Source organism: Triticum urartu, chromosome 4A, assembly GCF_056163025.1.
Source record: "Triticum urartu cultivar PI428250 chromosome 4A, HENAU_Tu73, whole genome shotgun sequence".
Lineage (NCBI taxonomy): Eukaryota > Viridiplantae > Streptophyta > Magnoliopsida > Poales > Poaceae > Triticum > Triticum urartu.
This window is the reverse complement of record NC_141876.1, coordinates 363,207,596-363,222,049: the sequence shown is the minus strand read 5'-3', so window position 1 is coordinate 363,222,049 and position 14,454 is coordinate 363,207,596. Positions and strand designations below refer to the sequence as shown.

The 14,454-nt window shown below is 44.0% G+C and overlaps 1 protein-coding gene across 1 annotated transcript; it reads left to right on the top strand.

The window, feature by feature from the left end:
- Nucleotides 1–1,608: 1,608 nt before the first annotated feature.
- LOC125551720 (sucrose synthase 4) lies at nucleotides 1,609–12,694 on the top strand. Its single transcript, XM_048715016.2, has 15 exons — nucleotides 1,609–1,789; nucleotides 1,888–2,014; nucleotides 2,109–2,260; nucleotides 2,631–2,823; nucleotides 2,922–3,040; nucleotides 3,735–3,951; nucleotides 4,058–4,153; nucleotides 9,567–9,740; nucleotides 10,102–10,218; nucleotides 10,291–10,457; nucleotides 10,701–10,925; nucleotides 11,132–11,453; nucleotides 11,557–11,801; nucleotides 11,899–12,037; nucleotides 12,418–12,694. Exons 1-15 carry the CDS (start codon nucleotides 1,692–1,694, stop codon nucleotides 12,454–12,456), a joined length of 2,430 nt encoding a protein of 809 aa, XP_048570973.1. The 5' UTR covers nucleotides 1,609–1,691; the 3' UTR covers nucleotides 12,457–12,694.
- Nucleotides 12,695–14,454: the final 1,760 nt, after the last annotated feature.

Genomic DNA, 14,454 nt, shown 5'->3' with positions numbered 1-14,454 from the left:
CAGCTCGTTAGGGCGGGCATATTTTGGTCCTGATGTGGATGCTTTAAAATGCCAACATATATAGAAGAAGAAAAACCCCGCAAAAAACTATATAGAAGAAGAAAAACAAGAAGCCGGCCCAAACTCTGTAAAGTCTGCGGGTCTGTTGTTCAAAATAACAAAAGAAAGCTGATTTGCGAACGCAACGTGCGCTGCCCGTGCTTGATGTCCCAGAATCTCAGCGTGAGCTCGCCTCCTCCCAAGCTCATCACATGTACTCTAGCGTGATGTGTCGCACGGACCACTGTACTACCGTCCAAGTCAAAATAGATGGTGCCACTGCTCCGGCCGACTGCCACACCACGTGGCGCGACAGATGTGAGAAGAACAATCTAGTCGGCCACTCGTCGTGCTCCTATCAAGAAAGGCGAAGCAAAAATCCCTGCAAAATAAAAGCAGCTTTTCACTGTAAGCTTGTAATATTAAGGTTTCTTCCAATGCTTCACCTTGTACAGGTGCTAAGGCTGTCATATAGGTAAAGAAAATGATGTGGCAAGGTAATTAAAAAGAGAGAGATGGGTGTGGTGACCTCAGAAAGAAACAATGCCAAGCGCAGGAACCTAGAAAAAACACTTAAATGAAAAAAGCCCATCAATGCATGGACAACTTTAGTTACTAAATCATTAAATGAAGGATGCTTAACAACAACAAGCTAAGCTCCTTTGCATTGGGGACTTTAGTTGCTTAGATTTTTTAATATGCTTAGCACCTTATCTTAGCACTAGTGCATTGGAGGTCTAAAGGTGTGCTTTCGAGGTACCGTTCTCCACTTGGCAATGTTCAAGGTTATCTTCTCTTTTTTTGCGAAAATGCACTAGACTATGTTACTACCTTTATAGTGGGTAATAACATAGATGTGGTGTCATGCAAACCTCCATTTATTAGGTTATAGATTCATACTGCATTGGGACATGTGATGTTACAGTAACTAGCTAAGTTATTAGCACTACCTTTCTTTTTATTAACTCATTGCTACATAGACAAATTTACTAAGTTGAACTTAAAATTATTGCTTAAGTTACTCTCACTGTGGCTAGTCTAAGGCCACCCTCTGCCCGTGCAGCGACATGCACGTACTACTACTGGTAATTCATTCCAGACGTCACGTAAGTGTTCATTGTTTAAATGCAGCCATGAACAAAATCACTAAAAGAAAAAAGAAACTCCAAATAGCAATCAAGTCACCGTAAACACATCACAGTAGATGAAAACATTGCCTCATATACTTTTGTAGTTTGACTTTAAACAAATTTTATTTAGACATCAAAGCATTAGGGCATCAATAAATTTTTTTTAGGATTGCACCAATAATTATCTAACAACCTAACCATATTTTTTTAATATAGTATAAATGACGCACATCATAACAGTATCTTCGAAAGACTGAGTCGACACATTCAGACATACTTAAGAGCCTAAAATGAAAGAAATCGCCATATACGAATACATCATAAAAATGTTCTACGTAGTAAGTACTTAGTACATTGTACAATCATTTTCGCCAACTGTCCAACGCTCTCCACCACGCGTCAGCAAGGCGCTGCATCTCATCTTATAAAGTTGGGCAACTCGGCTTTCGCCTTCCTCACCAGCGCTCGCAACATCGCGGGACGGGAGCACAGTGACACGAGTCAGCAGCAGAGCAGCCAGCCATGGCCGCCTCGAAGCTTGACCGCACCCCGAGCATCCGCGAACGCGTGGAGGACACCCTCCACGCCCACCGCAACGAGCTCGTCGCCCTCCTCTCCAAGTGAGTCGCCGATCAGCCACCCCGCCCAATTGTTCGCTCGTATGCCTCGCTGACGATTTTTTGCCCCTGCTTCGGTCGGTTTGGTGGCCGTACCGTAGGTACGTGAGCAAGGGGAAGGGGATCCTGCAGCCGCACCGCATCCTCGACACGCTCGACGAGGTCCAGGTCTCCGGCGGCAGCGCCTTCGCCGAGGGCCCCTTCCTCGACGTCCTGCGCTCCTCCCAGGTGAGCCCGTCACATCGCAACACCGGCTGTTTCGTGCGCGCGCGTGTCCCTGAATTTTTTTTATGTCTCTCGTGTGCGCGTATTTTTCGAGCAGGAGGCGATCGTGCTGCCGCCGTTCGTGGCCATCGCGGTGCGGCCGCGGCCGGGGGTTTGGGAGTACGTCCGCGTCAATGTGCACGAGCTCAACGTCGAGCAGCTCAGCGTGTCGGAGTATCTCCGCTTCAAGGAGGAGCTCGTCGACGGCCAGTATGTGTTGCGCCCCCCTGTTCCTTCCTGCTATCTCAGCTCCAGCGTCTGCTCCTTTTGCCTCTGCTATGGTCAATTTTTAGCCAGAGGTTAATGTTGGGCTTTGAGAGGCCGCCATCACGGAACCATGGCTTGAATTGTTCATCGTTTGCTACTTTGCTTAGCTATCTGTGCACGGCTGAGTTCATTAAGAGATTGACAACTTAGTAGTAGCTTTCAGAATAAGTATGGCTCTGTGCTGGACTGTTGGAGCCGTGGTTCGACTCTTGCAGAGTGATGATATTAAAACTAAAACTAAAAGCAGCTAAACTGTCACAAGTAGCATTGTTTCAGTTTCTACCACCATAATCTTAACCTCATGACCTGGCAGGCACAAAGACCCCTACGTGCTGGAGCTTGACTTTGAGCCATTCACTGCCTTAATCCCACGTCCGAGTCGGTCATCGTCGATTGGAAATGGCGTGCAGTTTCTCAACAGGCACCTGTCCTCGATTTTGTTCCGCAACAGGGATTGCCTGGAGCCCCTGCTTGATTTCCTTCGCGAGCACCGGCACAAGGGGCATGTGAGTTTTGCTACCGCCGAGGATATCTTTGCGAGAAACTTGTGATTCATGTGTATGTTTGTTGTTAATTTGGGAAGCTTTGCATGTGTGTTCTGCAGGTGATGATGCTAAATGACAGGGTACAGAGCGTGGGAAGGCTTCAGTCTGTCCTGACCAAAGCTGAGGAGCACCTGTCGAAGCTCCCATCTGAAACACCATATTCACAATTTTCCAATCAGTTAGTTTACCCTATCACATTGTGCTGCCTCAGTATTTTTTTTTTGCATAAACTCGATAGTTGCATTTCAGTTTTGTAGTTTATTTTTTGTTCGGAGAAGCACGACTGATGTTTGACTGTTGGAGACTGAGCATTTCTAAGAGTGCAAATCGACAAATCTGACCCTTGTCAGAAAATTTAGCAAAAAATGAACACTTCACGAAAAGTTAAAACCAATCTGACCGTTTGGGTAGGCGGTAGTCACCCTGTCGCTGACGGTACACATTGCTGATTATTTTTTGTCTAGCCACAGTATATGCACAAATATGCGGGGGAGACTACAAACCACGAATTTTGTTACAGCTAGTCCTATGTCACCAAATTCAGTTCTGGGGTTTGACTCTTTGAGGCTTCGAGCATTTCTAAGAGATGCCCTCTCTAACCTTTTGTTAGAACATATAAGCTCAAGTTGAATTCCAGCTGCTTAAGTCTTACATACAGACATTTAATAGCTCTTGTGGTAAAGAAAGTATGTTAGTCTTGTTGAAATGCCTTTGACTAGGTCTTGCATCCGTAAATTTACTAGTCACTGGTAATTGCTGCATAGTGTATGTCTGAGATTATTTCGTGATTTACGAAGTGCAGCTTTTGAATAAATCACATCAGGCAAGAATAATGTAGCTTTAACACGCGATGTTTTTTCCTTAACCTTCAGATTTCAAGAATGGGGCTTGGAGAAAGGTTGGGGTGATACAACTGAACATGTCTTAGAGATGATACATCTCCTTCTGGATATTCTTCAAGCACCAGATCCATCTACACTAGAGACATTCTTGGGGAGGATCCCAATGATCTTTAATGTTGTGATAGTTTCACCTCATGGATACTTCGGTCAAGCTAATGTGCTGGGCATGCCAGATACTGGAGGGCAGGTACCAAACAATGGCATGGCCATCGATATATAGCTCGTCCCGGCTTTAATGTGCTATTTCCTCATCCCTTTGATACATCACCTTTTCCTTTCTTTGCTGTACTCAGATTGTTTATATATTGGACCAAGTTCGTGCTTTGGAGGATGAAATGGTTCTTAGGTTAAAAAAACAAGGCCTTGATGTTACCCCTAAAATTATCATTGTAAGTTCAATTCTCTTTTCTCATTTTTGTTGTCCATTACAAATCATTTTCATTGGGTACATTCTCCGGTTGCTTTATTGTGTTGTCTCATTATATTATGACATGCTCTTGTATATGGTAACCTTTTTCAATAAGAGGGAGCCCTGGGGCCTTTGCATCGATTGATGCATGCAACCATGTTATTGCAAAGTATCAATCATACAAAAAGCACAACAATTTTCTTTAAAGACCAGAGCAACTGCAATAGAGTTTACATGCCAGGCTTATGCATCCTATCGCTAGACCGTCATCTAAACTGGTTGAACATACCTTGTTTTACATCTTTAAGTGGCTGCACCCAGACTCCAGAGAAGTCTGCGTTTCCACATGCTGAAGTGAGCACCACGTACGGATCCAATGAGTAGCCATATGAATAACCTGAAGGAAATCAGAAACTTGTTTCTTTTGTTAAAAACAAATACGAAAATTCCATATTGCCAAACATAAAACACACACTTTAACTGAATGTGTGCTTTAAGTTGTCTAATAGCCTCACATAACCAACTCCCAGACATGTTCAGGAATACTAGTAGGCGGGGGTGATTAAAAGCCAGAAACACCGTCATCCACAGAAGTCATGCAGAACAGCATTTGAGGAATAATAAGTGCTGAATTGTGAGACCCTTAACACAATAACAATAATTCGTGATGCCATTCCAATTGCATTTTACTAGGTTGTCCTTTGTTAAAATGACACCTCTGCATGCATACCAAGACAGTATCTTGATTTTCAGGGGAACAATGAGTTTCCATATAATTTTTCTACAAGTGATGTTTCTCATTTACCATATCGGCACATAGATTTGGCCCCAAAAGACTAGGAGGCATGTATCTTCTTTCGGAGAACATTTGACTCCATCGTTAAATTGATGAACATTAAACGCTGAACTAGATGGGGCCATGAATGCCACCAGTTACTGTCCACCCAAAACAAACATTTACTGGCACTAAGGCCATGACATCGGCAACTGAAAGATGTTTTCTTTGAACAAAATTTTACATTATTGGATATTTCTCACTGAGAGGGCTATCCTGTAGTCAAGAGACTTCCCAAAACCACGTGTTGGTACCGTGGTGCCACTACCAACTATGGAAACACCCATGTTGAGGAACTCTTTGGCCCTCATATGGCCTTTCAAGAAAAAAGAGCCCGTAGGTTCATGGCATCTTGCGAAAGCAGGCACCACCAACTATGGAAACACCCATGTTGAGGAACTCTTTGACCCTCTTATGGCCTTTCAAGAAAAAAGAGCCTGTAGGTTCATGACATGTTGCGAAAGCGTTTTGGAGTACATGTATTTGTTGTGTAGTAACTCTTGCCACACCCCATCAACATTTTATAATCTGAAGAACCATTTGTTTAGCAAGCACTTACTTCTTTTTCCCTTGGTCCTCTACCACCAACCCCTTGGTATTGGTCTACAATAATACTCTACTTTTTCTGTGTAAAAAGGGTGTTTTTGTTGACTCATAATGTAGCACCAAGGGGATACAAAACACAATGACACGCCCGGTCTTTGCATGAGAACCAACATGCGCGCGCGCACACACACACAAAGTATCATGCCTACAAATAGCAAAGTCAAGCTATGAGTATGCGGAGGGAAAAAAAACCTGGAGCGATCGACGCAATACGGCAATCACCATTGGTACCAACCATCTCATGACAACACAAGAAATACAATAAAGGTTCTCCAATAGCAGCGCCTCCCAAAAGGAAATGATGCATAAGCGCCGCCGTCGCCCATTGTTGACGGATCTAGCCACCGATGGCAAGAGTGTGAGTTTTCACCCTAAAGTCAAATCCAAGCAAACTCCAAGCGAGTGTGGGATACAAGACCCAGGCCGGGGGCGCGCGGGGGGGGGGGGGGGGGGGGGGGCAGGGGCATGAGGATTTACTCCTTTGTTTATTGTCGCGTTTTTACACTGTTGATCACTGTTAATCACCGTAGTATTGAAGCAGGCCCGGAGCTTGGTGCTAGCCTGGCTCCGCCCCTGCTCCAAGCAATGCATTCAGCAAGGTACGACGCAAAAACACCATCATCATCAGGTACAACGTACTAGGATTGCACCTAGGGTTTTCACCATCATCGAAGTCATAATGTGTTTGTTGCCTCCACTTTCCATGATCCCAGCAGAGGCGGGAGGAAGGTCAATGACAAAGCCAAAATCTTAATTCACGACGCTTTGGCTGACCGTTCTTACAAGTGGCAGGTCATGGCAAATCTGCATCAAGCACCACCACACACCAGCTTTTGCTACGTCGTCCACGCCAGCAGAACCATGGTGCCATCCGTGTGTCCTAGGAGTCCTAGCGGAGGACCGCCTTAGAGCATGGTTAATTTTTTTAGATAAAAGGATACGCCTGACTTTATAAATAAAGCCACCAGGCAGAGTAGCACAACCAGCAAACCAAGCAAGCACACAACCAGTCACATGACAAATGAAAAGTAAAGAAAGTCTGGTACATGGCACCCAAGCCAAACATGGCACGCAAGCCAAATAGTAGATGAACAGAAGGAGGAGCCGCCAGGATCCATCAACCTCCTGGTTGTCTGCGCGCCAGGGAGGAAGCAGTAGCCCGAATCTTGGACGTCATAATGTCGAAAGCCTCATGATCAGCATCCCTAGTCAATGATCTCCACTGCTGCAAAAATATGCCAGTTTTAAATAAGCAGTCAGCAGGTTTAGCCGGGAAGGAGTAGGTTTAGCCGGGAAGGAGTGCTCGATCGTAAACTTGTTTCCAGTGGTCCACAACGACCAACAAATCGCCGCAAACACCACCCAAAAAACCCGTTTAGAGCTCCCAGATAGGCCGCCATTGGACAGGGCCCTAAGATCAGCAAAGGATGATGGATTCCAAGAGACATGGAGCCAGGATCGGATGCAACACCAAACGAAATTAGCCAAGGGGCACCGGAAGAAAATGTGCTCCGTATTCTCGAGCTCACCACACAATGCACATCTGTCCGAACCAGGACCGTTTCTCTTACGGATTTGGTCAGCCGCTGGAAGCTTTCGACGAAACGTTTGCCACATAAAAGATTTTAATCTTAGGGGGGACACGGGCACGCCAGATGCGCTTAAACTTGAAGATAAGTGAGCCCGAACTCAATTTAGCGTACAGAGATTTAACTGAGAAACGACCAAAGGCAGAATGGGGTCAGGCCACCGAGTCCTCTCCCTCCGAGAGCAAGGGGAAGCAGGCAACGAGACGCTGCCAATCATCCAACTCTGCAGGAGATAGAGACCTATGAAGGTCCAGGTCCCAGTTATTTTCCGAGAACTCAAAGATAGAGATCTCCGGGTCCGGACAGTAAGAGAAAAGTACCGGGAATGATACAGCCAATGGTCGGCTATAAAGGCTATAAGAAGTTGCCATGTCATCTACAACCAATCTCTTAGCCGGCACGTACAATAGTAAGTTTTAAATATATACTAGATTATTAATAGTTGGTTCATCTTACATCTTCACAAAGTGTCTTGGGTCCTATGTTGCAGCTGGTTACTAATCAAGAACCCGCTTCTCTTCTCTCTCTTTCAACTAAGTAAAGATATATTATTTTATTTCTTATAGTCTCCTTATGTCACCCTATTGTATTTGCTTTTATGGGGAGGCAGATGGCTGCCGCCCACAAACCTGTAGATTATGGGATCACGGCCTCTGGCGCAGAACTTGTGGATCCTCGCACACCCAGCTGTACGTTGTCAGTCCGTGGCATGGCTTCCACAGCCCTGCGTGACCACAGTGGCCATGGCATCGCAGCCGCCCCTCCGACCACCTTAGGCCAAGCTCGACCGACTTCAGCCAGTCACTGGCGCAAGAGGGAGCAACCTCAAGCCCCAACCCTCACCAGCAGATGACCCCGAGGATGGGCTTCAGGATCGAGTTGGCCAGAGGCCCGAGGCCATGACACAAAGCGTCCGCCGCCGTCGCTAAGGCCACCTCGAGGAGAGACGTGGCGACGAGGGAGCGGAGAAGCCATGGGGATGGGATATCAGGCAGGGAGGATGGAGGAAGGGGAGAGCGCCCCTCTGCCGCCGTCTGCCGTTGTACGACTTCCTCCGACGACGGCGACGGATCTGGTGGTGGCGGCAGCTGGGGGAGCCTCCGGTGGGGAATGCGTCTGGCGCATCCGTGCTTGTGGTGCTACCTTTCCAACAACTGTTATTTTGCCAATCGATCCTGAACTCACTTCCAACAACTGTAGGATAGAAGCTTGCCTTCCCAACAACTGTTATTTTGCTAATCGATCCTAAACTCACTTCCATTCCTTATTCAAGAGCTTCCGATAATGGATGGGTATGCCAAGATATTGGAAGAAGGACCCTGCTTCACAACCAAACAATTGTTTATATTGATCCTTGACTTCTTTGGCTTGACCAAAGCAAAAAAAAGAAAGTTCACGAGTTCACTGACTTTCATATTTATCCTTTTTTTCATATCATGTTCCATGAAGATAGCCAGAGCTAGGTAGAAAATTTGTGGGGGTGCAAAATGCTAAAAAAAATCTCATCTGAGCCCTCCCCTCAAAATTTTCTTCACACTTTGGTCCAAGGCTAGGGGGCCCACAGCCCCCAGCGTCGTACATAGCTCCGTCGCCGGTAGTATGGTCCATATACCCAAACATGGACACCCCACTATCTACGAAGTTTGAGATGAGGCCGCCAACCTGACCGTCCTCCTTAGCCGGTGCTATGAGGATGGCAAGATATCAACGGCAGTATTAAAAAAATCGGAGACATAGCCAATTTTAGACTAAGCATAAATTCATTTGGAAAGAAAAGGGAGATCACCTTGCCTCATACCCTTTCTGCTCTGGGGCTAATGGTTAATGTTGCCATTGACTTCAATACCAACACTCCCACCGTGAATGAACTGAGCAATTCATCCGCGCCACTCAGGTGTGGAATCCTTCATGCGGAAGGTCTGTTCAAGAAAAGGCCATTTGACTATGTTATGCCTTCCCAAAATCCACCTTCAACCCCTTTCCGAACCATCATGGCAGGATCATCGTGTGGGTTGGTCGTATTTCATTATGAACTATGACAATGAAACCATTAGTGTCCATTTTGGTGAATATTTTAAACTGGCATTTAAGAGGAAAATAGGGTGACGTTACTGAATTTGTACTTCATCTTGTTTCTTTGGCAAGAGGGTAATGATCCAGCTGAAACAGAGGCAGTGTCCACTGTCGAAAATCAGCGAATAAAGCCATCGGATCACTGTTAATTACCTCTCAGAGCGTTTGATAGAAATCAGCATGTGTTTCTGTTATGTGGTATATAGATTGGTATAGTTTGGAAGTACTTTCTACTGACTCTTGCAGACAGAGAAGCACTGCTAATCATTTGTTTCTGTTATGTGGTTTAGGTTACTCGACTAATACCAGATTCAAAAGGGACATCATGTAATCAGCGGCTTGAGAGAATAAGTGGTACACAGCACACTTTCATATTGCGTGTTCCCTTTAGAAATGAAAATGGAGTACTCAGGAAATGGATTTCAAGATTTGACGTGTGGCCCTATCTGGAGAAATTTGCTGAGGTAAGTAGCAGTGATGCTTCTCCCCTTGTAGCGATTCCTGAGATGGCCAACTGTTATCTTGTTTCCTGAAAGAGTCCCACGAGAAAGACATCGCATCTGTACGATATATATCATGAAACGTGTATGGTTTGGAATGATGCCATATATTATTGGACATGAGACAACTACGGTAAGGTGCAGAGTTACTTATGTAGAAAGGAACACAACTTTTAAGGAAAAATTTCCTCGTTATAATTTCTACATGAACACTTCCTCTGAGTATGAATTTGTGTTCAGTCTCATCTGACACTTGCTATTATTGTACAATTGGGTATTTTTATTTGTTGCAAAATGGTGGCAATATAATGTTTCTTTTATGCAGGATGCAGCTGGTGAAATTGCTGCAGAATTACAGGGTACCCCAGATTTCATAATTGGAAACTACAGTGATGGAAATCTTGTGGCATCATTGCTATCTTATAAGATGGGAATTACTCAGGTATGACTTATTAAATTATAGTCGAGGTTTTAAACTTTTTCTTTACTGATCATGTCAGAATATTCTTTGCAGTGCAATATTGCTCATGCACTGGAAAAGACCAAATATCCAGATTCAGACATATACTGGAAGAAATTCGATGAGAAGTATCATTTCTCTTGTCAGTTTACTGCTGATATAATCGCTATGAACAATGCTGATTTCATAATCACCAGCACGTACCAAGAAATCGCTGGAAGGTTTCTTCTATTCTGCCTTGTTGGCCAGACCATTTGTTTTCTCTGTCGTTTGATCTTGGTTAACTAATCTGCTCACATGTAGTATCAGTATGCATGAAAACTATATGCAGTTTCATTAATTATTTAATACCAGGGTAACATCTAGACTTGTTGCATTTCGAGTATCTTGCATTGGTTTCGATCGTACATCAGTATTATTGACAAGACACTTGTACTTAACTCTTACATTTGCATGGTATGCAGCAAAAACACAGTTGGACAGTACGAGAGCCATACTGCTTTTACTCTTCCTGGCCTGTACCGCGTTGTCCATGGGATTGATGTTTTTGATCCAAAGTTCAACATAGTATCTCCTGGAGCAGACATGTCTATATATTTTCCATTCACTGAAAAGGACAAGCGGCTCACTGCCCTTCATGGTTCAATTGAGAGCTTGATTTATGACCCAGAGCAAAACGATGTACACATGTGAGAACTCCCTGTCATCTTGTTGGATGTCGTTCACAATAGTATTTCAAGTGATTATACGGTTGCACTTCTTGTAGATTTCAGTTACCATTACCATCAATGATGGAATGATGTCTTTCCGCACAATTTTAGTGATATTAGTAGTATGGTCCTGCAAATAGTGTTGACACGTGCGTCTTTCTGATGATAATTACTGTTCTTTGCAGTGGACATCTGGATGACCGATCAAAACCAATTCTCTTCTCCATGGCAAGACTTGACCGTGTTAAAAACATGACAGGACTAGTGGAAGCTTATAGTAAAAATGCTAAGCTAAGGTCGCTGGTAAACCTTGTTGTGGTCGCTGGCTACAACAATGTCAAGAAATCAAAGGATAGAGAAGAGATCGCAGAGATAGAGAAGATGCATGAACTTATTAAGACATATAACTTGTTTGGGCAGTTCCGCTGGATCTCTGCCCAGACGAACAGGGCTCGCAACGGTGAGCTGTATCGCTACATTGCTGATACTCATGGTGCCTTTGTGCAGGTATGGTTGTAAAGTTGTAACTTGTGGTTCTAGAGGCAAAAGTTTTGTGGGTGCTAACGAAGTAGCTTTACATACTGACTATATTAATTGATCTTTGCAACAGCCAGCTTTGTATGAAGCATTTGGTCTCACTGTTGTGGAAGCCATGACCTGCGGACTCCCTACTTTTGCAACACTCCATGGAGGGCCTGCCGAGATTATAGAGCACGGGATCTCTGGTTTCCACATTGATCCTTACCATCCTGATCAGGCTGCCACGTTGATGGCTGACTTCTTTGAAAAATGCAAACAGGACCCCAATCATTGGGTTAAGATATCTGACAGAGGCCTCCAGCGCATTTACGAGAAGTTAGTACCAGCCAATCCTGTTTTGGGCAGGTGCCTGCCTACCTGGTGTTTTTTCATATGTTGCCTGTGTGATATTTGTTTTCTCCTTGGTTTCTAGGTATACATGGAAGATTTACTCCGAGAGGTTGATGACACTGGCTGGAGTTTATGGCTTTTGGAAGTACGTTTCGAAGCTTGAAAGGCGGGAGACTAGGCGTTATCTTGAGATGTTCTACATATTGAAGCTCCGTGAGCTGGTACGCAGTAGCCACTCAACCTCGGCGCTAGTTGCTCACGGCAATACAGCAGTTTCTAGATGAATTGTGTTTGAAATATAACCGTTTCTAAATATAAGACCTTTTAGAGATTTCAATATGGACTACATACGGAACAAAATGAGTGAATCTACACTCTAAAATATGTCTATATACATCCGTATGTAGTCTGTATTGAAATCTCTAAAAGGGTTTATATTTAGAAATGGAGGGAGTAATTGACTTGCATAGTGGAAATCACACTTCTCTATTCTCTTCTCTTCTCGAGATGTTCTTTTTTCGTCTTGAGATGAGGGAGAACAGAGAATCATACTTGTTTGAAAAAGATGCACTTCTGATCGGCATCTCTTTTATTCATGCAGGTGAAGAGTGTGCCGCTTGCAATAGATGAGGCGCATTAACTGTTCCGTCTCCAATAAAAGTCATCTACTTATTTGTCCAGCGATCGGTGAACTCGCCTTTTTTACTTTACATTGCGAGTGTTGAACTGGGGTTTGAGTGTGCTCGCTATGTACATGAGTGATTGATACACTGTTGGCAAATTGTATTTTGCCACGTTGCTTGTATTTTTAAAGCTTCTGCTAAGACAGAATTCACTAGCCTGCTATCTCATGTGGAATCTGCTCTACTATTTTTTGACGCCGTTGCTCAAGAGCATAGCCCTATTCGTAAGTTCACTTGGAGTTTTACTTGTATGCTGAGGACACTAAACCAAAGATCATCCCATCTAAGACAAGAAAAGGTACAAACTTATGTAAGTGTTACTCTTGGTTCACTACTGTTTTAAATCAACTTGTGACATCACCACCACCACAACTACATTCACATACACATGTCACACTCTGTTATGTCACATATAGTTGATTCCATTATGCTTGATAATATTGTTTCACTTGCAGATCTTTCGAGTATTTAACAAAAAACTACTACAATTCATCAAACTGTGTCCATAAACCATCACTTTACAAATTTGTGTCAAAAACTATCATTTTTTCTCTAATCTTTAACTAAAAATTACCACATCAACTTAAAGACTAATTAGCCAAAAATTAAACCTAATTAGCGCAGCTAGCCGGAACTAGCTAGCCGGCCGGAGCTGCTAGTTCACGAGGGGGATGCAGCCAGAGCTAGCTATCACGACGGGGACGCAGCTAGAACTAGTTGGCTAGCGCACACACTCACTGCGGCGGCCGGCGCTATCTGTCTATGTGCGACCGCCGCTTGCTGTTGCTGCTATTTGCTGTCGCTTCAGCTTGCCGTCCGCAGCTGTTGCTCTTCTGCCACCGTCGCTGCTTGCCGTTGCTCCCGCTCGCCGCCGCCGCCGCTGCCGCATGCCTTTGCTTGCCGCTGCCGCTGCCGCCACTGACGAGCTCGCCGGCTGGACCTGATTGCCTTTTATTTTATTTTACAGAGACCTGATCGCTTTAAAAAATTGTAGGGACCTGATTGCATTTGTAAAGTGGACCTAAGCTCGTTTAAAATGGACGAGACGGTTGATTTAGAGACATGGTAGTTTTTAGGGAAAAATTAGTAAGAAAGTGGTAGTTTTCGGTATAAATTTGTAAAGTGGTAGTTTGTGGGCACGATTTCATGAATTGTGGTAGTTTTTCGTTAAATACTCCAGATCTTTCAGATGCTCATATTGCTAAAATCTAAAACTTGAGAATGTTGAAAATCCTGAAATACCACCTATTACACCTACTAAAAGATATTTTCTTTGTCTACCTACCACACCTATTGTATTTTCTTGTCGGAAATTTTTTTCATCTATTTGTCAACTGTCAAGATAGTACAAAGAACACCAGAAGTAAAAAAATACATTCAGGTACGTAACCATCTAGCTATGACTACCAAGTACTGGAGCGAACCGAAGGCGCGTCGTCATCATCGCCCCTCTCTCACTGGAGGCGGGCAAACCTTGTTGTAGTAGACCGTCGAAAAGTCGTCGTGCTAAAGCCTTAGAGGACCAGCACATCAGAACAACAACCGCCTTCGATTAAGAGAAGCGTAGATCGGAAAGATCTAACATGTAAACATGCGACCACTCACAAACGAAGACCTGATCCACATGGATCCATCGAAGACAAACACCGAAGAAATCCCACGAGATCCGCCAAAGACAAACCTCAACACGCACTCCAATGATCTAGAGGTCTCTAGAGAAAATTTATGGCTTATGATATTGAAGTTGGGATAGATTGTATGATTGGATTATTTAAGAAAAAACTCTAAATTATATTTTTCCTGATGATGAATTTGGTACTTCTCTGATATACATCAAAGATGATGCTTATGATTTCTCTATTGATCCTGAAATAATTATTCGGGTTGAATTTGATGCTTTCCATGGTAGTAAGGAACTAAGGATGAAGAAATGTTGACCATCTCTTGAAACTTAA

What these genes read in the sequence shown, in the direction of transcription:
- LOC125551720 (XM_048715016.2), top strand. Translation starts at nt 1,692, where the DNA reads ATGGCCGCCTCGAAGCTTGACCGCACCCCGAGCATCCGCGAACGCGTG. An exon ending in CTCGTCGCCCTCCTCTCCAA is followed by an intron (nt 1,790 to 1,887) that starts GTGAGTCGCCGA and finishes GCCGTACCGTAG; the next exon opens with GTACGTGAGCAAGGGGAAGG. An exon ending in TACCAAGAAATCGCTGGAAG is followed by an intron (nt 10,458 to 10,700) that starts GTTTCTTCTATT and finishes CATGGTATGCAG; the next exon opens with CAAAAACACAGTTGGACAGT.